At 41.6% G+C, this 25,538-nt stretch overlaps 1 protein-coding gene across 9 annotated transcripts in view; it reads left to right on the plus strand.

Moving 5' to 3' along the window:
- Positions 1–25,538, plus strand: part of HECA (hdc homolog, cell cycle regulator) — a 190,043-nt gene that overhangs the window by 41,074 nt on the left and 123,431 nt on the right. For 7 of the 9 annotated variants that reach the window (XR_009263360.1, XR_009263359.1, XM_058735465.1 and 4 more), the window contains exon 3: positions 125–279. Coding sequence is in view for 7 of the 9 variants with exons in the window: in XM_058735465.1 (XP_058591448.1) it covers positions 125–279 (155 nt within the window). In the remaining 2 variants the exon portion in view is untranslated. Of the gene's footprint in view, positions 1–124; positions 280–3,429; positions 7,057–25,538 lie in introns of those variants that run through there. The other 2 variants (XM_058735461.1, XM_058735462.1) reach the window with 1 other exon arrangement.

The raw sequence follows: 25,538 nt of genomic DNA on the forward strand, positions 1-25,538 counted from the left end.
GATAAATAGGACCTATTTTGCTTATTTTATCTGAATGATAACATGTTTGTTTATAATTGATGGGTAACCCACTTTTTTTATCCCTTCTAACGGCCACTCTCAGCATTATGTCTTCTGTGCACAGGGAGACTCATGCACCTGTACGCGGTGTGCGTGGACTGCCTGGAAGGGGTTCACAAGATCATCTGCATCAAGTGTAAGTCGCGGTGGGACGGCAGCTGGCACCAGCTGGGCACCATGTACACCTACGACATCCTGGCCGCCTCTCCGTGCTGTCAGGTTGGTATTGGCCCCACAGAGCGAGCTGTGGATGATCTCCGGCTTCTTTTCTGTAGTCGGTGTAGAGGAGTTAGAGGCAGAGCTGTAGTTAGCTTGGGGGAGGAGGAGGAAGATAAGTGAACAATCCTAAGACTTCCCCAGAGTCCAGGGATGATGGCTGATTCACCAGTGTGAGGGAGTTGTTGCTGGAATACTCGGCAGCCACTCAAAGGGGTATGTAGAGTAATGTCTAATTCATAAGAAAGAGTTTTAGTATTTCAAGTCACAAAGGTACTTTATAAAATAGCATAATATGTATGGAAGTATGCTTCCATTTGTAAAAAGGGAGCTGCTGGCCTGTTAACCAGAGGTTGTTTCTGGATGGTGGGATGCTAAGTGGTTCCCTAAGTTTTCTTTTGCTCTATTTTCTTATGTTTGTATGATTAACGTATACTTAGGTTCTAGTAAGAAAAAAAAGCTATTACTTAGGGGTGCCAGGGTGGCTCAGTCAGTTCAGTTGTCTGACTTCAGCTCAGGTCATGGTCTCATAGTTCATGGGTTCAAGCCCCTTCTTTAATAGAGAGGATTTTCTTTTGCTTTCTTCCTATGGGATAGTAAAGTTACCCAGGAACTGCCTGCTTTGTACAGTGTTGGGAGGTCAACATGAAAGATTTGTAATCCGTAAAGCCCCGGTAAGAGGAAGCATTTTCCAAAACTTAGCTGCCACCAGGAAAAAGGGAAGTGGTAGCCTCTGAAAACATATTAATAAGTACATGGAAACACAGCAGACAAAAGAAATTTCTTGGAAGTATCTTGGTTTGTTTCCAAGTGCTTGGGGAAAAGAAAGCCTCGTTTTAGAGTTCCTTGATATTCATGGGTAGGAGAGAATTTTCCTTGGCTCTTTGGTGGCCAAGCCTGGCTTTCAATGTCAATAACTAGTACACACTTTATTGGTTACTACGTAGTTTTGTATCTTTAGCATTATGGTTTGATTTTATAAAGAGAGTATCCTGTGATAACCTGTGTCGGTTGAATTAAAAGGTTGGCGGAGTGGGTTTTTCAGCTACACTTTGTTCTCTACTAGTGTTCTCAGAAGAGAAGCACGGCCGTGAGAGACCTAGATGGCCATCCGTAGCCTGTCATTTGATTCCGGATAGGACTGACCACTTTTATGCTATTCTGATACATTGACCACATTTCCATTTTAAAATGCCACTAGCGTTGGAAATGAGATCTCATTAGCCTTTGAGTTCTGCACTGTAGCGTTTTGTAATATCCATCGTGCCATGATGGCAGCTTTTGAGATGAGAGAAACAGGAGGCGGCGGCTTCTCTCTCTTTACACACACGAGAGAGGGTTCTCTTTTAAAGAAATAAGGAAATAAAAGAATTTGGGGCCTGTGCCTCATAGAATGTTGGTGCCGGAAAGGACCTGGGAGATCTAGTTGAGCCTCCTTGTTTTCCACACACGGAATAGACCTTTTTGCCCAGGTCTTTACAAATGTGTCACAGCCAGTCTGGTGTTCTTCCTACTAGACGCTTGAAAGGCAATGGGATTATTTCCTTATCTTTAGGGAGGAAAGCAGAATGGCATCCTGCCATGCCCAGTATTGGTACCCACTATGTATTTCTTCCTTAAAACTGTAAGCTCAGACTTTTATTTTATGGCCTCCTAGTGAAATGGAAAACATGCTTGATTACTCTTTGGCTTTAAAAAAATATCAATTAATTACAGTTCACTCTTGAACAACATAGGGGTTAAGGGCACTGATCCCCTGTGCAGTCGAAAATCCACATACAACTTTTGACTCCCCAAATGCTTAACTACTAATAGTCTCCTACTGACCAGAAGCCTTACCGATAACATAAATAAATAGTTGATTAACGCATATTTTATATATCACATGTATTGTATACTGTATTCTTACATTGAATAAGGTAGAGAAAAGATAATATTATAAAGAAAATAATAAGGGAGAGGAAATACATTTATAATACTGTATTGTATTTATTTAAACAAATCTGGTTATTTATAAGAGGACCCATGTAGTTCAACCTGGGTTGTTCAAGGGTCAACTGTTTATTCACCGGGAAGGTACAAGTGTTAGACAGTATTAAGGAATCAAGGAAAGTCTTCTAATAAGACTTTGAGCCAAAAATAAGCGATGGTTAGTTATTTGAAAGGAACAGCAGATTAAAGAGAATGATTAAAGAGAGAGGTTTGCCCAGAATTTCACTTTTGTTGTTCAGAGAGATTAATCAGCTAGAAGAGAATTGATCTTAGACTCCAGGAAGGTCGTCCATGTCACGACTAAGCATGTGGGCTCTGGAGTAAGCTACTTTGTTCAGTTCCCAGCCTTTCTGCTTCCTAACTTTGTGGTCTTAGCCATGTTGCTCTCTCACTGTGTGCCTCAGTTTCTTCATCTAAAATTCACACGCCTCACAGGAGTGTGTTGAGCGCAAAATGAGATCATACTTTTTATTACATTTTTAGAATGAGTCTAAATTGAGAGTCTGTTGTATTTATCATTTCTGGTTATTCCCTTAAGTTCTTGGACCTTTTGCTGAAAGACTCTAGTCTTGTGCTGTCAGAGGCCCAGGCACGAATGAAGATCTGCTGTGCGGTGGTTTCCCAGAAGCCTCAGGATAAACATAGCACTTCTTCCTGGATCGTTAATTTTCCTTGAGTATTTTAGGGGGCATTTTATTTTTACATCAAAGGAAACAAGGGCAGTAAGGAGCAGAAAGAAATGTATATGAAGTTTTAACCTAAACTCAGCATGTTCCCAGAAGCTTCATGAGGCTTTGAATGGGGGAAGTTGGCTTCAGCCACTCGGTACAATCCAGGGGAGGGGGTTTCCTGTTGTTAGGGGAACTTTAGTGCAGACGTTCGGGCAGTACAGGTTTGGAGTTGGCTTCGTACCAGTAGGTGGAAATGCTAGCGGTGTGCACACCCAGGGAGAAATGTTAAGACTCAGTGCGTCGGACTGACGATGAGCAGTTGAGCATGCGTCTTAGGCTTTGCATAACCTGCTTTTGGCAATGAAAGGGACGCTTTGCTAAACTCTCGATCTGTTTCTCTGGCCTAGCAGTGTTGCATCGCGGTGTGGGTGACATTGTGCTGTGAGACAGAAGGGCATCGTGGCTCACACGTCTGTGTTTCCCCCCCCAGGCCCGCCTGAACTGTAAGCACTGCGGGAAGCCTGTGATAGACGTACGGATCGGGATGCAGTACTTCTCCGAGTACAGCAATGTCCAGCAGTGTCCGCACTGTGGGAACCTGGACTACCATTTCGTGAAGCCATTTTCCTCCTTCAAAGTTCTCGAAGCTTATTGATGAAAGCTTTGCTTTAGTAGTAGCTATTTTATTGACATTACTTCTTTATTACATATCTTTTATAGGGAGACATTCTGTGACATTACTTTCTTTTCTAATTTAAAGGAGAGTTCCTTTGTGTACATGTGCCACTGACATGGGGTTGGCCCCTTGCCCTCTCTTGACTCCTCAGTGTTAGTCTGTGGTCACGACCGGAGCCCAAACGGATAATCCTGTGAGTCTGGGCTAGCGGTTCACCATCACTAAGCGTCTCTCATGCAGCTTTGAAGGTGGTGGGGAGGATAGGGTGAAATTAGCAAAGGGATTATGTGGTTATAAACTAAAAGCATGGTAGGTGTTGGAAGGAAACTCCTGTTCCGATCTTGTTAACTGTCTCAAGACCCACTTTTTAGATCTTCCCGGGGCCTTGGGAAAAACACGTGACGTGTGAACGTGAGTCTGTGCCTGGGGAGCTGATAGTGGATTAGTCTGTCTTGGTTTAGTGTTCTGCACTGCGCACTGACCTGCACATTATTTGCAAGTAGACCCGAGTGCTGTTTCTGTCACTGTTGTGACTTAGCAGTTGTCCTCCTGAAAATTATATCCGAATTATAAGACCTGTGAAAACTAATGGTGTTGCAAATATTTGTGGGTAAGTGACCTGTCACAGAGAATATGCTAAGTGAATTTGGAAGTGATACACAGTGACTCTAGGGAGGGGGCAAGATCAGGCAGAAAGAACCCTGTCATTTGAATTGTGTCTTTGAGGTTGGTCAGATGAGCCCTGAAGGAGAATCCATGAATAACATGATTTGGGTGGGTGTCGATTTATGTAGGTTGCACTGTCGAGGTGTCATCTGATGTCAGATCCTTCTTAGGGGTAATCTCACAGCCGTGGACCCTAACTGGTGAATTTCAGAGCCACCGTTACCATGCCTTACCTTCCACAAAACTGTTATGGCCACATTTTACCCATTTAATGCTGAGTTTCCCAAATCATAGGTTTGACCCTAGGAAGGAAAGGAAAAAATTGCTTTTGAGGATATGAGGAAAAGAATTTTAATATTTCTTTTTAAATGTGTTTCATTTTTCAAAACATTACCTGTTGTAATGTGTAACAGTATGTTTGAGAAGAGATCATTCTGAAGCTCTCCGTGATACTTCACCGTTAGTGAAAAAAGAAGGTAATTTGTGTAACTCGATTATCAGAGCATTGGGCTTTCCAAAATACGGACGTGTGTTAATGAGAGCTTGATTAAATAGACGGGCACCTCATACCCGTATAGAATTGTAATTGGAATATGATCCCTCAAAAATGGATTTGATAATTTCAAGTATTACACGTGTAGGCTAATAGAATGCTGAAAATACAGTCGTTTCATGGGTAGCCAAATTTGGGGTTATGTGAGCATTTTGTGTTATTCATTTGGTTTACACCTTTTTTTTTCCCCCTTCAGAAAGACAGCTGTTTTTCCTCTCAGAAGCATTTAGCTATTATTGCAAGCAAGTCTCCATTCTATTGTATGAAATATTTGATGTTTTGTTTGAGATAACAACATTAAAGAACCAGCGTATCGACTAATATTCTTATCTTTCAGTTTGGATGATTGTAATTGGGTTTACTGCATCTGGTTTGGTGTTTGATGATCTGAAAAATGTTTCACAGTAGGGGGAAATGTTCAATGCCTTTAAGAAGTGGCAAATCGATATTGGTCTGACAGTATTTGATGCGACTTAAAAGGTCTATAGGACATAGCCCTTGCAAATTTGTCTTTAATACACAAAGCTGTAATTGTGAATTAACTGGTTCCCCATTGATTCTCTCGTATACCCAAGTATAAAAATTGGTTTCTCTTATCCTAAGAGTAGCATTTGGATTTCAGTTCTGAACTTAAAACATATAGTAAAATAAATGTCTGTAATGCTGTTTTTTAATCCACCTAAAATTTTGTAGAGAAACCTGCTTATATTGTTGTTCTGGATCTTAAAATTGACACATTTACACATTCACAAGCTCCTAGTAGTCTAAAACTACCGTGAGTGTAGTGTCTGATGCATTCAGTATTTTCTCCTTATATTTGTTTTCTACTCTCTGAAAAGTAAGATGAGGAGTTTTCCCTGTAATTGGATAAAATTTGCTTTTGGCCTTTATTTGGATGACAAAGTTAGGATTCTGTGGATGCTGCAGTTATGTTAAAAGTCAAGGCACAGGTATCATCTGAGAGTATCTTTTGCCTTTAAGGCATCACGTTCTCCTCTGAAGTAGAGAATCTGGCTTATTTGAGAATAAAATATAATCGAGTATGCAACAATGTGGAGAATAAATCTTACTTTGGAAATCTGCTGACCTTGGTATTTTTGCCACACTTTGTCAGAGTACTCTGCTCTGGTGGAAATTGGAATAGGTCAAAAATGACCATTTTTGTTGTGGTTCGGATATTAAAGGACGTTAGTCACACCAGAGATCCATTTTCTTTTTTTCTGATAAGTAGTGTTCAATAAAATGAACCACTTGTAAGTGATTAGTAATTTCAAAGTGAGTTTTCATCTGTTCTAACTCTTTTTTTTTTTTATTATCATTCATTTAGTTTTAAGCGTTCTGTACCTGGAACAAATAAAATGTTACCTGCTTCATTCTAGTGAGAAACTCTTTCTGATGGTTTTATTACTTCCTCTTCAGGCTGACTCAGTTCTCCACTCTCTTCTGGTTGCATCTGAAGCAAGTGATAGATATACTGAGTTTATCAGCTGCTTGATGAAAAGATAGACATTGGCCATGAAATTGTGGAGTGGGATGAATTATTCCACTCTAAGAAAGAGCTCTCCCCGGTCTTTACTTTCCAGTTTTTGCAAAAGAAGCTTATTTTCAGAATAAAAAGTATTTTCGTATCTGTTTGGGGGGAGATGACCTCATCAGGAAAGAATATTATTCGGTGTTGAAATACTAAAACTAACGGATAGGCTGACATGTAACTTCTCAGACCGTGAGACCTAACTTGCTGCAGTCTTCTGTTTTGTCCTGTAAGACTGACGCTTAATGTACAGTCTGTTGTGCTGTGCCCGGATCAGGACCTCCACTCAGCTCTCCTCTTTGGTCTCCTGGTTGCAGCTCTTGAGCAGTTTTAGTTGGAGGTTTGGGGAGGACTTGAGGAATAAGTGCTCCTGTTCAGTGTTTTCGTTCCTTTAATAGGATGCTGCCTAACCCAGCTCATCTCTGTGTCCTGTTGACTTTGTTATTATTCCAGGTAATGGAAAGAAAAAATAATGGATGGGCGTCATTAAAACCAGCTCACAAATATATTCTTGTCAGTAAACATTTCTTGTCAAGATGTCTTGGATTGCACTTTTGTTGGGGGAAGAAAGTGTAAATAGTTAAAGAATGTTGATAAACCTGAAACATTTGGTTATGGAATTGTGTGTGGTGTTTGAAGGTTTCTGTTTGTGACATGTATGTATTAAAAATAATAAAATTTCAGAAACTAACATTGTATCTCTCTTCGGTGTGTCACTTTATTTGGGATTCAAGGTTTTTGAGCTTGGGGTTGTTTGATCAGAAGAGATCATAGGGAAGACCTGGGATTTTGATCACTGCTCAGGTGGCCATCCCACAATCACTGTTTCGGCTGATGAAAACTTCAAACTTAGAAAGCTGTGTGATGGCAGTGTGTCGCATGTAGCTGACCTCTACAGTAAAATCACAAGGTTGGTTCCGTATGGATAGTCCACAGTTCTGGTTCTGGTTAGAGGGAATTCTACTGAATAGGTAGATAATCTTATTCTGCAGATTTTTCTTTGGTTCCCAGGCCTATACCAATTTTCATAATGAAAAGACTTGGTCATGTGCTTCTTTATTGTAAAGAAATGAAAACTGAGTCGTAATTAAACTTCTTGCTGAGTTTATGCACTGTGGTCAGGTATCTTTTATCTTTTAAATCTCATTGTCCCTTTCAAATATTCTCAGCCAATGGGTTGGAATCCTCAAAAACATTAGAACACAGGATAAGATGTGGAAATGTGGGTGAGGAAACTGTGTCCAGTCTGCTGGTGGATTCAAAGGCCTGTCTTACCATTTATTTACTACAGACATCATAGGCATAAATTTTACATAAGGGCCCAAGGCCCAAGGATATTGTGGTTTCTACTGGTGTAATTTATGCCAACAAAATTCCTTAGCAATTGTAAGAAAAATACGGTTCTCACCGTGGTAGAAACAGCTAAACAGTGACTGATTAGAATTAAGGTTAATGGAAGAAGAATCTTTTTTGTAGTGGTTGCCATTTCTTTAAATCTTATATTGTTTTTACTTAATTTTAGCAATCAGATAGAATTAAGGTTAATGGAAGAAGAATCTTGTTTGTAGTGGTTGCCATTTCTTTAAATCTTATATTGTTTTTACTTAATTTTAGCAATCAGATTGCTAATTATTCAGGCTGTTTCTCTAGTAAAGCATTAAATTTTGGAAGAATAAAAAGCTGTTTGGAGCTTGTGTTCTTTTCATGTTAACTGACCATAGTTGGGATAAATCTTATTTGATGAATACAAAATACCTTTGAAGATAGTTCTGGCATTGCTAAGCCTCAGGGACAGCAAAAGGAAGATTAACAAAGCACTTTGTTTTATGGAATTCAGTAGAACAACACTCTTTACATTTGTTGGTGCTCAACAAATGGAATCGGCCACCATTGCACCATTTCCTGGTGATAGATACCATAGCCAAGGGGTTCTGATACACTTGATTGAAAATTTAGATCATATCTTAAAGTCACATTTAGAGCCAGCTAGTCACATTTCTCATAAACCCAAAAGTGAAAACGCATAGCCATAAAAGTCTAGAATTTAGAGATGCCAGAATTTGAAGCAAAGGCTATATTTTTGATTGTATACTCAATAGTGTATGTTTGTTAAGTTGCATTGACTGTTGTACTCATTTTAGAGAGAAATGGAGACCCAGAGAATTTACATCTATATAATAAGTTCACATAGTCAGTGGCCGAGAATATTAAGTCTGGGTTTCCTCTCCCTGGTCTTCCAAATGAGATCAATGGGTGGGTACTTTGTTTCCAGGTGAGAGATAACTTTGGGTTTGTTTTCACAAGGCATTAGATTTAAAATGTATAGTAGCCCTCACTTTGGCTGCACAGGTGCTAAAATGGGAGTAATTCTGGAAGGTTTCACTGGGCCCTTGTATAAGGGTGACAAGCATGTTTGAAATCACCCCCTATTTTTAGAAAGAAGAAAAAAACCAAACACTTTTATAAGAGGGAAGAATAATATGTGAAATCAGCAATTGTGTTTGCCTCATTTTTCATGCATTAATTTTTTGACCTCTGTTCCCTTTTGTAAGAGCATTGCTTGAGAGTGTAAGGTAACATTTTAACAGCCTGCACTTGGAGTCTATCATTTTATTCACATTGGGATCTGACTTTGAGTTGTGTTTTGATTCAAATATGTCCAGCTGTCAGATTTGATAGCATTGGTCTCTGCAGTTTGGGTACGGTTTTCCTTTTTGACTAACTTTTCAAACAGTTGCTCTTGGTATGTTTCATTTTCAGTTGCTCACTATTTTGTCCGAAGCTCTGGTATCTGGGAGTTCTTAAGTTGCTAAACCTGAACACTGTACTGTATCCCACACAGCCTTGGGGAGGAAAATGCTGGTTACATGTTTCTTTTAGAGACTTAAGATGTTTCACGGTACAGGGGCTATCTCTTGAGCTAATAATTAGTGGTATTCCAAATTATTGCGCAACCATGGGTTGGCAATCAGTGCCTTATACTTGTTGTTTTTATCCCATTAACAAATCACACATTTTTCTGAAGCTCTGTTGACCCAGCATGTGGTTGATGAAAAAAGTAAAGCTGAGGTGAAGCCCCTAGGCTAGGGTTTGTCTGAGGCTCTAGAAGCCCATGGCTCTAAGAAGAGAGTGGTTTGGGCAGGGAGCAAAATGGTGGCAGTCCTGGGGGCTACTGTGAATATTTCAAAAAGCTTAATGGAGTTGTAACCTTGCCCACCGTGACACTGCACAGGATATCTAAAAGGTCAATTTATTCTTGGCAGGAGTTTTGGCAACCTTGGTTATCTCGTGCTCAGAAACACTAGCAGTAGCCTATGTCTCAGATGAATAATATATGAGAGCACAAATGAATTATTATCTAATAAGTGCTGTTTACCTCATAGACATAACCTTTCAGAGCAGGATACAGTCATGTTAGGTCGGGGGTGGTCTTTGGCGATGGCAGAGTTGGGAAAATGCCATTTTTTAGAAGTGTCTACACTTTTTTTTTTTTCTTCAATTTTTTCAAACATTCATTCTCAAGAGACTGAGAATTAGCAGGGGAGGGGCAGAGAGAGAGGGAGAACACAGAATCCGAAGCAGGCTCCAGGCTCTGAGCTGTCAGCACAGAGCCCTACGTGGGGCTTGAACCCACAAACTCTGAGATCACTACCTGAGCCGAAGTCGGACACCCAACCGACTGAGCCACCCAGGTGCCCCAAGTTGAACTTTCTTAAAATTAAGGCTTCTCAAAGATATTAGGAGAATGAAGATGAGCTACAGACTAGAAGAAAAGGACTTGCATCCAGAATCTATGAAGAACTCCCAAAATGTAGTAAAAAAAAAAAAAAAAGAATGAAGTTATTAAAATGAGCAAGTCAGTGATGATCCCATTTAATTCTTTAAAACAGGAGCATTTATACCAGATGCCTTTGATCCCTGGTGTTTAATGGCTGTGACTATGTCACTAAAATTTGTCTTTCTCATGACAAGGTTGGCTTGCTAAATGCTATTTAATTCAGCATTTATTGAGCACACACTGTTTATTGAGCACGCACTATGTACACATGCTTTTTTGCTAAAAAAAAAAAAGTGACTATTCAGAAGGCTTATCTTCAGTAGCTGTGAAAATCTTTTAAAGACTTCGATAAGAGTCTTTAAAAGTCTTTTAAAGACTTTCAATAAGAGATGACACTTTTGAAGTGTCATCCTGTGAGAGATGACAAGCTCCTTGAGGTTATGTACACCTAAGATCGTTCTTGCTGAGAATTGCTGTGTTCATTGGTGATCTCCCCTAACACTGAAATGAATGTTTAAGTGTAGACCCTTTTTAAGAGAACTAATAGAATTTCTTAACAAAGCATTTGGCTTACAAGGTTTGCTTTTTTAGATTATGATTTTTATTAGTCCGAAAAAAGTCGAAAGAAATTTCACGCCGGGCATATCTCATTTACATTTTTGTCAGGTTTATTAATGCATATGTAGTACGTTGTGTGCGGAGAAGCAAGAGCTTTTGGAAGAACTGTGTTGAAATCTCAATTATTTTCCAGATGTCTTTAATCTGGTGTCTGTGTAGGCAGGATATGGGCTGTGATTCTTATTCTTTTGAAATTGGGACTTTAAGCATTTCTGTGATGCGTAGTGTAGGAAGTACTAATGTTTTATTATAGCTTTTGGGGATACAAACATTACAGAAGAGGTAACAGGCGTTTTCTGTTGCTGTTGCTAAAAACTTAATGATTTCCCTTTATTTTTTTTAAAAAAATCTTTTTTTAAGTTTATTTATTTATTGGGTGGGGGGGAAAGAGAGGGGGAGAAGAGAGAATCCCAAGCAGGCTCCTCATTGTGCAGAGCCTGAGGTGGGGCTCAAACCCAAGAACGGCGGGATCACGACCTGAGCCAAAGTCAGACGCTCAACTAGCTGAGCTACCCAGGTGCCCCACTTTATGATTTCGCTTAAAGCTGATACGCATATTTGGATTTGCCTTCGTTGACAGTTTTAAGAAAATACCTGTAGCAAATTATCTAAGCGATGTGAGAAAGCTTATTCAAAATTGCTATTTTAAAGTTCGAAAGATGATTTTACCTAAAAAGAAAAATGTTTAAAATAGTCAAGTTTAGGGGCGCCTGTGTGGCTCAGTCGGTTAAGCGTCCGACTTCGGCTCAGGTCACGATCTCGCGGTCCGCGAGTTCGAGCCCCGCGTCAGGCTCTGGGCTGCTGGCTCAGAGCCTGGAGCCTGCTTCAGATTCTGTGTCTCCCTCTTGCTCTGCCCCTCCCCCGTTCATGCTCTGTCTCTCTCTGTCTCAAAAAGTAAATAAACGTTAAAAAAAAAAAATTAAAATAGTCAAGTTGAAGGTTTTTGTTATTAGAACTCTATTTTGAGGTTGGAGCAAGTACTTTGGTTGGCACTTTTAGTTTTCTTGGTTTACACGTCATTTCAGTTAACAAGATGCTAAATAGGAGTCTGAAGATTTCAAAATTTATCATGACACCCAAAAGAAAGGAAATCAGAAAGTTGTCGAAGTAAATGGAGTTCCTGGCTTGTGGAGATGTGCTCATTTGGAATATAACTGACTGAGCCACCCAGGCACCCCTCCAGGTCAGAGGTGCTTCTTATGTGGGTCAGGGAAGAAAGCTTTCAACTCTTCAAAGGCAATACTGCCTCGGCAGGTGTGTGGTGGGGAGGGCAGAGCCAGATGAAAACAGAGCTTTGTTGGACTGCAGTGTTAGCATTTAGCAAGGATGATCTTGTTGGCAAGAAATTGCTCAGATGTGGGGTACGGAGAACTTGCCAGGCTCTTGTACTTTCGAAACTGTATGATGGAATTACACTCTCCTTAAGGGCAGGGATTATTTTTTTTTTTTTGACATTTTGTATTCCTAATGCCCGGTACAGGGCCTTCCCCGTTACCTCTCTGTTAAATGTTGAGCGAATGTGCTGGTAGTTCGGCAGGTCAGAGACACAAATGAGCCAGTTGTGGGAGAACTCAGTTTCTTTTTCACCTAGTATACTATACATCATACTGTGGTTTGCATTTGTGATGCCTGTTCCTTTGGGGATTTCTTTCAGAAAATCAAATATCAAAATGTGAAAAGAAAATACCTGGATCATTAGAACTAACCTTTATCCTGGACCGTTGGCAAAAATCACTTCATCTTTCACACATTTACAATGAAGGTAATCTTGTTTAAGATGATTTAGGTAGTTAAGATTAAAAAAATTAGAATTAGAGAATGTCAAAAATAGAAGGCCCCTTAAAAATCCTTTCTGGAAAGAAAGGGCAACAGTACAAAAATTGCTTAGAATCAAGGCCTCCGGAACTGTGTCATTCAGTCCAGTGGCCACTAGCCATTCAAATTAAATTAACAAAGTTTTATTTTTTTATTTTATTTTTTTTTAAATTTTTTTTTTTTTTCAACTTTTTTTTTTTTAATTTACTTTTGGGACAGAGAGAGACAGAGCATGAACGGGGGAGGGGCAGAGAGAGAGGGAGACACAGAATCGGAAACAGGCTCCAGGCTCCGAGCCATCAGCCCAGAGCCTGACGCGGGGCTCGAACTCACAGACCGCGAGATCGTGACCTGGCTGAAGTCGGACGCTTAACCGACTGCGCCACCCAGGCGCCCCTAAATTAACAAAGTTTTAAAAATCCACTCGCTAAGTTGCACTAGCCACAGCCCCAGTTTTCAGTAGCCACACGTGGCTAGTGGCTAATCTACTGGACAGCACCAGTTCTAAAACATTTCTGTCATTGGAGACAGTTCTGTTAGACCATGCTCGACTAGACTTTTTCACCAAAGCTCTTTTTTCTCCACTTAAAACCTTAATGAATGGGTGCCTGGTGATTGGCCCCTCACACTGTATTTCAATAAATGAATTAAAACTGGAAACAACGTGTGAAGTGATTTTGTTACTTATTACTCATTTTTGGTTATCCCAGGAGCGAGGTGTATCTGGAGACTCAGTGTGTATGGTTCATTTAGATGTGAGCAGTCGCAGAACCATGTTCCTGAGATTGAGCAGAAAAGGCCTTATTTGGCCCTTGTCTGCCTCCTGTGAAACAACAAAGTTAACTCCAGGTCTGTGTCAAGTAACTTCCCAAAGCTGGTGTTCTTAACATCCCTGCTTAATTTAGCCTCTTCTGTGAGCAGCTAAATATACTTAATTTAGTTTTAAATAATCTAATATTGATAGATTTCTTTTTTTGTCTTAGTAATGCTTTATGAACTTTCATTAGACTTAATAGGAAATAACTTTTCTTTGGTGTTTCTGATAGATCGCAGTACTGATTGGATTGTTCTAAAGGTAATGGCGAAATAAGTGGAGACTGAATCTTGGTTTTTACTTTTGGTTTATTTCTTTAGCTAGTTAACATTTCAGGCAGCCTCTAGAGTCACAGGTCTTACAGATTTCTCGATTCCTTAATGCCAGCTGAGGGCTGTAAACTGCGAGGACATTGAGAGAAGTAAAATCCTGGAGAGCCTCTTGGATCAGAGGATTAGCTCTTTCAAGCTATAAATCAAATGTCACCTTCTTTATGAAGCCTACCCTGACCACATTATTTAAATTGCAGCCCCTCAGGCATTTCTGATTTCCCTTTCCCTGCAGTATTCTTTTTTTTTAATAGCATTTATCACCTTCTGACCCATTTATTATGCTTTTTGTTTGTGTGTCTCTTCCCACTACAATCTAAGCTTTTTAAAGGCACAGGTGTTTTCTTAAGGGAGGAGAAGTGGGGAGGCAGGGGGTGTGTGTTTCACTGGCATGTACCCAATGTCTAGAATAGTGTGTCGCATAGTAGATGGTCAAGATACAGTTATTGAATGACTAAGTGGATGTGATTCCAAAGAGTGATGTTTCCATTTGATCACTCCATTAAAACCATGACCACCGTCTGTTAAAACCAGTGGTCATCTCTCAGTCCTTATCATACTTAAGTGGTTAATAGCATTTGATATAGTGATCGCTCCCTCTTCCAGAACACCGCATGTTCCAGTTTTTCCTCCTACCTTACTGGCTAACTCCTTCTCAATCCCTCCTTAGCGGGTCCTCCTTCATCGCCCCATTCTCTTAACAATGGAGTGCCCCACTGCTCAGCTTTTGATCCTCTTTGTTTCATCTGTACTCATTGTCTTGGTGATCTCATCCTATATATATATAATATTATATATATAATATATATTATATATATATTATAATTATCATATAATTATATAATAATTATATAATATATATTTATATAATTATTATAAAATTATATAAAATATAAATTTATATAATTATAATATATTATATATATTATATTATAATTATAATATATATAATTATAATTATAATTATATATATTATATTATAATTATAATATAATTATATAATATATAATTATATTATATAATATATATATAATATATCCTATATAATTTATATATATAATAATATATATATAAATATATATATAATATATCCTATATAATTTATATATATAATAATATATATATAAATATATATATTTATATAATATAATATATTATATTAATATATTAGAAATATAATATTTATATAATATATATATTATAATATATATAAGCCTAGACTTCTCCCCTAAACTCTAGACTGCATTAATTTAAAAGCAAATAACCCCTAAATTTCAGTGCCTTGCACTGACACCCATTTATGGCTTGTTCATGGATTTGCCTGCATCTCAGCTCCAGGCTATGGGTTGGGTTCAGATTTTCTTTGTTCCATAGATGGATCTTCTCTCCCTGTCTTCTCATTCTCAGACCCCTCAGACTGGCTGAAGGTATCACCTCCATCTGGTCTGAGCTATTCTCTTGTAGCAGAGAGAAAAAGATGGCAGGTGAAAATTTTTGATGCCTCTAGACATGGCATATGTCACATCTGCTCACATTCTATTGGCCAAAGCAAGTCATGTGGCCAAGACCAAGGTCAATGTGACAAGGGAGTGTACCCCATCAACTGGAAAGGGAGTGAATGATTTTGAACAACAATATAATCCAGTGGAATGTGTATTAGACATTTTAGGCTTGACGTGTCCAACACTGAGTTCCTGGTCTTCCCTCCACACCTATTATTATTATTATTCTTGCTTTCCTGCCCATTTCAATTACTTGCAACTCCAGTTGCTTAGACCGAAATGCTTGGAATCATGCTGGACTCTTCTTTTTCATATTCTATATCCAATGTTTTGGAAAATCTTGTCAACTCAGCCATTAAAATGTGTCTAGAATCCGATCACTTCACACAGCCCAGTGCTACTGCGTGGTACAAGGCATTGTGTCTTGCTCAACTCACCGGCGTAGCCTTCTGGTCCGTCTTACTCCTTCCGCCTTGCGCTCTCAGTGTATTTTCCATGTAACAGCTCTGCTGGAAACTGTGATGTTTCCCCTTTCCTCTCAGAGTGTAAGTCAACATCCTTAAGATGACCAACAAGAAACGACGTGATCGGCTTCCCAATTATTTCTCCAAGTGCAAGTATTCCACTCCTTCCTTTGTCCGCTCTGTTTCAGTGATGTCTCTTTGCATTTCCTCTTAACATACTGCTGTGTTTCCGTGTGTATTAGTTTTCTAGCTCTGCTGTAACACATCACTATAAATAGTGGCTTCAAACAACACACACTTATTATCTTACAGTCCTGTAGGTCTGAAGTCTGATACAGATCTTGCTGAGCTAGAATCGTAGTGTTGGCCGGACTGCATTCCTTTCCAGGGGCTACAGAGGAAAATTGTTTCCTTGCCCTTCCGGGTTCTAGAGGCTGTCCGCTTTCCCCAGTTTGTGGCCCCTTCCTCCATTTTCAAAGCGAGCAATGGCGGGCTGAGTCCTCACATGGCATCCCTCTGACATCATTTTACACCTCCCTCTTCTACTTTTAAGGACCTTGGTGAGTACATTGGGCTCACCCAAGAAGCGAGAATAATCTCCCCGTTTTAAAGTCCGCTAATCAGCAATCTTTGCCACATGACGTTTTCACAGGTTCTTGACATGAGGACATTGACATCTTTGGGGGAGTTTTTATTCTGCCTGCTCTACCCTCTCCGAGAACTACCTCTTCCACTTGTTGCTATTCTCTCCCCTGTTACCTGCAAAGCACGCCCTCTTGTAGGGTTTTACTCTTATTTGGTCTTCTCACGTCTTTACTGACTGTGGGAAATCGCACCTCCTACCTAACACTCCTTTTCCCCTTTCCAGCTTTAGTTTTCTTCATGGCACTTAGGACCAACAAACATATATTTATGTATCATATTTAGTGTCTGTTTTCCCTGCTAGCAGGTAAGCTCCATGAAGATGGAGATTTTTTTTTCTATTTCGCTCGCTGCTGTATCTCAGCATCTAGATTGGTACCTGGCACGTAGTAAGCACACGATAAGCGTTTACTGAGCGAATGAACGAAGAGTTTTCATCTTTCATCAGCTGGAAGTTATGATTCATTTCAATCAACTAAGGAAACCGGTCACTCACTAACTGACAGACCTTCTTTGAGAATGATGTGACTAAGAAGATGGTCTTTGTAGTCTAGGAAGATTATGAATTACAGGAACCTGTGGAAACCTAACTGGATATTAGGTTGTAAAGTTGATCTATGAGGCAAAAAAAACCTGTTTTCCCTCTGAAAATTCATACCATCTCTCAGTCCGTCTTTAGCAATGTTACTTCAATCATTGTTTCAAGGAGGGCCTACTTAATATGCATTCTACCCTCATAAAACCCATGATTTCATTCTGGAAAGCAACACGCCCAGCCAAAATATTGCATACATTTGCCAGTCTCCCTTGCAGCGATGGGTAGCTAATGAGGTGTCTGTGGAAGTCTTGGGTTGGGCTACTAGGGAACTCGTCAAGGGAAGAACTTGGGTTGGGCTACTGGGGAACTCCTCAAATGGAAGGCACCTTTTGGCCTTCTCCCTTTTCTCCTTATTCCTTCCTGGAATCAGAATGGTTATCGGAAGCACCAGAAGCCATCTTGGACCGTGCCTGACTGTAGGGAAGGAAGCCAGCTCTTAAAGATGATAGATCAGAAAGATAGAAGGAGCCTGGGTTCCTGAAGACCATGGAGCTGGCATCTTAGTCCTAAGGCACCTGCATCAGGATCTGCTACATGTGAGATAAATAAGCTGTTGTGTTGGTTATTTTCCTTTCACAGCCTTTCACAGCCCTTGCCGCCCCTGCCCCCCCCACCCAAGATCCATTCTGTACCCTGTCTTCCATGAACTGTGCCCTAGGAGGCTCCCTTACCCTCTGGCTTCTGGTTGGATTTGGCCAGTTGAGGCACTTGGCAGATCAGTGTGGGAGAAGAGAACGATTATTTTTTCTGTTTCCACACTGCTTGCATTGTCTCAGTTCTAGCGGAGCCTCTGTTCCTCTGTGGCCAGAGCTCCTGCCCAGTGGCCCCTCTTCTGTGGCACCAGCTCTTGATGGGCTCCAGTAACACCATCCCTCCACTGTCTCTTCAGCCTAGAGGTGGTCATGGCTTCCCAGTGTTGGTGACCCCAGGGAGCTTCCCCACCCATTCCTAATTGGTTTCCTTGATCCTGTCGCACCTCTATACCAGTGCTCCCCTTAAACCTTGTTTTAGTAAAAGGCTTTTCAATGTACCATCTGTTTTCATGCTAGGATCCCTGATGGATAGAGCTTCAAATTTAGGTTCCTTGGTATATGCAGCTAAATTTAAACCTGACTGATACAGCCTTCAGGTGCCATGTTCTTTGAAACATATCTATAGTTTAAAAAAAAAAGAAAAAGAAAAAGAAAAATATCTATAGTTATGTCCTAGATTCACACCCAGTTCAGCAATGGTCACATTGTTAGTATGATCTTTGCTTTGATTTTTCTTTGCAAAACATTTTATTTGACTTTCTATTCCAATCCTCCTGTGTTAGGTCTCTCCCTAAATTTTTTCTCCTAAACCTCAACCTTAGCTGGCACTCTAGGATTGTGACTGCCCTGATTTCTTGCTGGCAACCCCCTTCTACCTGATCTCCTTTTGCCAGGCAGTCAGTCAAGATGGTTTATTGCGTATCTCTCGAGCATCGACCATGCGTTAGGCCCTGGGGGCCAGGGGTGAGTGAGACAGACGGGTCCAGCTGTCACGCGGCTATTTCATCCGGCAGCAAAGTCAAGACACTAGACAGATGCTTACTCCTCTGACCTCTTCTACATCGGAGAACTGGCCATCACAGGAGCACGTAATGGGGCATATGATCCAGTCTGAGGGATATCGGCAGGGGGGTTGAGGAGATGGTGTTTAAGTGAAGACGTGAGTAAAGACTTAGTAAAGAAAATAGCTGAGCAGAGATGGCGGTGGGATCAGGATGAGCCTTCCTGGTGGGGGATCCAGAATGTATAAAGCCTTCAAGGGTGTGTGTGTGTTTAACTTTCAATTTTATTTTTTATGTTTATTTTTGAGAGAGAGAGAGAGAGAGAGAGAGAGAGAGAGAGAGAGCTCGAGCAGGGGAGGGAGCAGATAGAGAGGGAGACAGAATCCAAAGTGGGCTCCAGGCTCTGAGCTGTCAGCACAGAGCCTGATGCAGGGCTCAAACCCATGAACTGCGAGGTCATGACCTGAGCTGAAGTTGGACGCTTAACCGCTTAACAAACTGAGCCACTCAGGTACCCGTGTGTGTGTGTGTGTGTGTGTGTGTGTGTGTGTGTTCAAGCTGTATGCCCAACGTGGGGCTTGGACTCACAACCCTGAGATTAGGAGTTGCGTGTTCTTCCAACTGAGCCAGCCAGGCACACGTCTGGAATGTATAAAGTCTTTTTTTTTTTTATTTTTTTTTATTATTTTTTTTTTTAAAAATTTTTTTTTTCAACGTTTTTTATTTATTTTTGGGACAGAGAGAGACAGAGCATGAACAGGGGAGGGGCAGAGAGAGAGGGAGACACAGAATCGGAAACAGGCTCCAGGCTCCGAGCCATCAGCCCAGAGCCCGACGCGGGGCTCGAACTCACGGACCGCGAGATCGTGACCTGGCTGAAGTCGGACGCTTAACCGACTGCGCCACCCAGGCGCCCCTGTATAAAGTCTTAATAAAGTGTAAGCATGATGTGTTCCTGGATTTGAGAGAAGTCTGATATAGTTGGAGCAGAAGAAACAGGGCTGGGTTAAGCTGGAGCGGTAAGGGAAGGTCAGAGTTTATATGGCGTGTGCCACTTTAATAAGGATTTGGGACATTAGCTAAAAGTGGTCCTAAGAGTGCACCTCACAGACACTCCAGCGACAGAGAGAGAAACCAAGGGTCCAGCTGCCATAGGTTGAAATTCCTCACCCGTGTTTGCTCTGAACTGTGCTTGCACGGGCTGCTGCCAGCCAGTGACCGACCACAGCGTGGTCATGAAGGCTGGCCCTTCCCTGGGAGACACAGGATGCCTGGAAGGCGCTTTCAGCTCCAGGACTCCCCAGCAGCCTGTCACCCCTTCCAGAGGCTGCTTGGAGGTCCGGGCACTCCCCCCACCTTGCTCCCCTCTGCCCTTCCCTGGGCGGCAGACTGCATTCTGGTTCCCCTGCTCCCCCTGCCTCCGCTGTCTCCTTTATTTTCTCTCCCTGGTAATCTCCTTGCATGTTCAATCCCATCTTGGTGTCTAGGATCTGGGCAGCACATTTGAGAGGGACATGTTTACTCACTGGGGCACGTCAGATTAGAGGGCTCGTGGGGTGGGAGAAACAAAACCGTCTCGTAGGCCGTGTGTTTGAAGTACCTTGATCTTTAGCTAAGATCCTGGATCACACGTCATTGAAGGATTCTGAGCAGGAAAAAGCAAGGTAAGTATAGGGTTTTTTCTTTTCTTTTTTTATAGTTCAGAGTTTTTGTTTGTTTGCTTTGTTTTGAATGCCTATTATACCATGAATTCATAGGGAGTGGGTTCCGGGTGTTCAAACTCCTTTCCATTGCTTCTCACAAAGCGTGCTCCTCTGGCTGGTGATTTAGTTGAACCCAGGTAGCTTTCTTCTTGGCTTCTTTCTTTTTCTTTTTTTTAAAAGAATTTTTTAAAATGTTTATTTATTTTTGAGAGAGAGACAGAGAGACAGAGTGCGAGTGGGGAGGGACAGAGAGAGAGAGGGAGACACAGAATCCGAAGCAGGTTCCAGACTCTGAGCTGTCAGCACCGAGCCCGACACGGGGCTCGAACCCACGAACCATGAGATCATGACCTGAGCTGAAGTTGGACACTTAACTGACTGAGCCACCCAGGCGCCCCGGCTTCTTTCTTTTTCTGATCATTTTTCGTCATATGTGTCAGGAAGCTCTCTTGGCTCTTCGTGTGCTCTGTGTGCTCCATATGCACAGCGATGCTCTTGGCCAGAACCTTGTGCTTCACTTGCTTTGTCTACAACGATGCCAAGAGCATGCTGGGTGCGGCTGCACACTTCCTGTTTTGCCCTGGTAACATTTGTGGGGACCACATCATCTTTCTTGTAGATTCACACGTATGTGGCCAAAGGAGCAGCTCCGTGTTTTCTGAGAGGCCCAGAGAACGATCAGTGTTGCCTCAGCTCTGCCCCTTTGTGTTGGCCATGTTGGCCTGTTACTGAAAGACAGTGAGTCAAGAAGGCAAGTTTTGGTATTTAAGAAAAGATTTCTCACTGCCGTGATCAATGGTGGGTAGGGGAAGCTCTGGGAGGCTGGTGACCGTGTGGTGACAATAGTGGCAGGGGACGGAAGGGGAGAAAACGGTGAGAGATTTGTAACTGAAAGTCGGTGAGGCGTGGCTATTATGTCTGGTGGGAAGAGGGGCGACTATTAGGTGTCTGGTGTTTTTCTTTCTCTGTTAACAAGGATTTGCTGAGTTACAGGTACTCCAATCAACTCCTGTCTTGCTAACACCCTCCAGGTTACTCCTTGTATCCTGGCTGCCATTTGTATCCTGGACCACCTCCTCTGTGCCTTGCACAGCCTGGGCGGCTGCTGGGAGCCCCCAGACCCATGCATTTGGAGACATTTCACCTTCCTGGTCTCTGTCCAAGTCTCGACAGGTCTACAATCTTGTGCTCTTATCACTAGTTTCCCTGCCACATTCTCCATGGCAGGTTTTATTTATTTTTTTAAAGTCTGTTCTCTTAAACCCCCTCCCACCATACTTCCTGCTCCCCGTTCACAGGTGACAACCTTGCCTTTGGCTTCACATTGAAATTCAAGTCAATGCATGAAAAATCCTTCAGTTGCTTGCCACCAAGTTCCCAAACTTCACAGTAGCTGTTACTTTATTCCTTCTAACTTATCCATAAACGGTTGTCTCTTTTCCTCTGTAATGTTAGTATCTGTTACCTGTTTTCTTTCCCTGCTTCAGAGATTCTCGATCCTGATTCTTCCACGTTTCCCTGGCTATTGACTCCTCAAGGCTTGGTTTATTTATTTATTTGGCCCCATGAAAGAAGGAATAGAAACCAGAAAGCGTGAGCCTCTTCTCGAACTGGCTAACTGAAACGCTTTGGAATAAACACTGGACAGCCATGCTGGAGAGAGGCCTTAGGCCAGCCCCAGAGTTGAAAGCACCAGAGAAAATCAAATGCTTTCGAACTCAGCGAGAGCTAACCCTTCATGTGTGCCCTGACCCCTCCCCTTCTACAGGACCCACATCATAACATGCTTCTTCCTCCTCTCGCGATAGTGATATGTATTCTTTTTTTTTTTTTTTTCTTTTATGTAATCTCTACGTCCAATATGGGGCTCAAACTCACAACCCAGAGATCAGGAGTCACCCCCAGTGATACTCAGTCCACCGACTGAGCCAGTCAGGCACCCCCAGTGATATTGTGGTAGGGTCCCCTCCCTAAGGAAAGAAAAAAAAAAAAAAGAAAACCTCAAGGCAACCTGGTTATACACATATGTGATAACATCCCTCATGACCTTGTAACATGAGACCGCTTCATCAGACTACATGTTTGTATGTTACCATATATGGCAGACAAAGTAGTAAAAAATATATAAAAAAAACTACACCACATGGCATTTGGGGCTCAGTTTTTCGGGTACAAACCCAACTGAGCGGTGCTGGCAGGAATAAAGTTGCTTCTTGGAAAGAAGAGCCTTGGTGTCACGACTTTCTGTGTGATTATCCTGCTAACAATATGTATTCTTAATTTCATTATTTTCATTTGATTGAAATGACACTATATAAAATTTTCGTTGGAAAGTTTCTCTGTCGTATCTAGTTACACAGCACAGTTTAGAAACTTGTCTGAGACTGACTTGATGAATAATCTAATCGTCAGTGATCATATCAACGTGTATGTGGTCATGCATTTTATTTTACTGGGCTCACCTAGGACCATTTCAAAGATGCAAATTGTGTCTCTGGTTTAGGTGAAACAATCCTAGGCTTCTCAGAAACGTTGATAAAGTATTTGACAGTTACATACACTGGACATTTTAGGAATTTCAAATTTTGAGAGATACACCGGTTCCTTATCTGTTTTATTTTTATTTTGTTTAATGCAGCAGGGTTTAAACAAATGGACTGTGGTCTTTGTTTTAAAGATTATTACAATGTTGAGGTGTGTATACATATAGCTCTCCTCAAGGCTCACGACTTTGCCACACTGCAGGGTGGGATCTCCCATGAACACATATAAAACTACAGGTTGATTTTTCTGGAGTGCTTTATACTGATCATTTTTTTTTTTTTTTTTTAATTTTAGACAGAGGTAGAGAGAGAGAGAGCACAGGGGAGCAGGGTAGAAGGGCACAGAAAGAGAGGCTCCGAAGCAGGCACCATGCTCAGTGTGGACCCGACGTGGGCTTGATCCCCCCACCCTGGGATCATGACCTGAGCTGAAATCAAAAGAGTCAGACGCTCCACTGACTGAGCCACCCAGGCGCCCCTGTACTGATAACTTAAAATCTTGAACATTCTTCCCTGGAATTCACATTTACTTTCACTGGCCAGTCTCTCTCTCTCTCCCCTTGCACAGCCTAATTCAAAAAACTGTCTGGCTTTTCTGTCATTAGCGCTTTACCTACTGCCCTCTCACATCCACTCCTACTGCTGCAATGAAACTGCTCTAATCAAGGAAGTCGGTGTCCCTTTATTGCTGAATTCGAGAAATGCCTTCACTCCTTAGCTTAACCTCTCTGAGGCACCTGAAGAGGCTGCCTACTCCTTTTTCCCTGAAACAGTTTCTTCCCTTGGTTTCCATGACAATGCACTCTCCTGGGTTTTTTTTTTTTTTTTCTTTCAACCCCTTCTGATGCTTCCCAGCCACTCTCTCCCCATGTCTCCCGTCTCCTGCTGCCAACTCTGGGAGACACGAGAGAGAAATGACACAGCAGTCTGACAACTCTGTGTCAAGACAGCCTCACCCACTAGTGTTTCCTTTCTTTATTATTCCAATTTTCTCAAATATAGACTACAGACAGTTGCCAGACTGCTGATGGTCGTTTGAGGCCACCTCCTAAGAAAGTTCTGCAAAGACAGTCCAGATGCAAGATTGTTGGGGGCATCTGGATGGCTCAGTCGGTTAAGCGTCCAACTCTTGATTTCGGCTCAGATCATGATCCCATAGTTTTGGGAGTTTGGGCCCTGCACTGGGCTCCGTGCTGACAGGTGCCTGCTTGAGATTCTCCCTCTCCTCTCTCTCTGCCCATTCCCTGATGGTACTCTCTCTCTGTCTCTCCCAAAATAAATAAACTAAAACAAACAAACAAACAAACAAATTAAAAAAAAAGAATATTGTGGGGCACTTTATCACTTGTACTCCATCTTGGGACTTTAGTTGAAATTGGGGCAACAGGAAGAAAAATCTCATTTAGTGTCTTTTTTTTTTTTTTTTTTTTTTAGAGGCAGAGAGAGAGAGAGAGAGAGAGGACGCAAGTGAGTGAGAGGCATAGAGAAAGAGGGAGAGAGAGAGAGAGAAGTGTGGCTCGTGCTCACCCCAAGCGGGGCTCAAGCTCAACCCATGTGGGACTTGAACTCATGAACCATGAAGTCATGACATGGGCTGAAGTCATGGCTTAACTGAGTGAGCCACCCAGGCGCCCCTCATTTAATGTCCTGTTAGATATCTGATCATCTGAAAAAACAGTCTCTTCGAAGTCTTTCTTTTTATTCAAACTGTTCTTTTCTCTAAACTTTTAAGTGCAACTCTCTATGCTGTTTGACAAGCTAGACAGTTTGCTGAAACAAAATTTTCATTAATATCTCAGTTATAAAAATTCTTCTTGATGGACATGGGAATGTGTCCTTGACTGAATTACTAAGTGAGGAATGAGTATTAAATAGTTCCAAGAATCAGGATCAGTTCAAGAAAAAAAAAAAAAAATCAGGGTAGATTGATCTCATTACATTTTTTAAAAGGTTGTTAGGTATTTCGGGCAGTGTTTACAGATACTGTGAACACGTGCTTCGACCAGACGTGTGACAAGAACTCTCGTGAAATTCTTGAGAACGTGATAAAGACATTGTCTCAGAAGCAAGGACAATTGTGATTGAATGCCAGTGTGCCAAAAGTAGATTAATCACTGATGTCGATGGGGAAGAGCTTTTCTCGTGTTGTTCTGTGTGAGTGTGTGTGTGTGTGTGTGTGTGTGTGTACGTGCACACATATGTATATGAATGTGTTTCCCCATTGCAGAAGGCAGTCTAGTCAAGTGAATGTGAGCAGTGGATCTGGTTATCCTGGGTGTAGATCAGGATGGGTGTATAGAGCGCTGGCGTGCACAGCACAGCTCTTGGCACTTAGAAAGCCCTCAGTGAATGTTAGCTACATTTTTACTAACACATCATTAGCTGGGTTTTGGAAAGATGTAGCAAGTAGGCTCAGCCAACTTCCAGGCGACAGGGCACGAGAGACCTCAAATACTCTGAGTGACACAATCATAATGGGAATGATTTTAAGAGACTGGAATGATCATCAAGTGACCTCATCAAAGATAGATGTAAAATATACTTAGAGATCTCCAAAACCAGGGGCGCCTGGGTGGCTCAGTTGGTTAAGCGTCCGACTTCGGCTCAGGTCATGTTCTCACAATTTGTGGGTTCTAGTCCCATGTCAGGCTCTGTGCTGACAGCTCAGAGCCTGGAGCCTGCTTCGGATTCTGTGTCTCCCTCTCTCTCTCTGTGACCCTCCCCTGCTCACGCTCAGTCTCTGTCTCTCTCAAAAATAAAATAAACATTAAAAAAGAGAGAGAGAGAGAGAGAGAGAGAGAGAGAGAGAGAGAGATCCCAAAAGCCAACTGAG

Source organism: Neofelis nebulosa, chromosome 6 (genome assembly GCF_028018385.1).
Source record: "Neofelis nebulosa isolate mNeoNeb1 chromosome 6, mNeoNeb1.pri, whole genome shotgun sequence".
Lineage (NCBI taxonomy): Eukaryota > Metazoa > Chordata > Mammalia > Carnivora > Felidae > Neofelis > Neofelis nebulosa.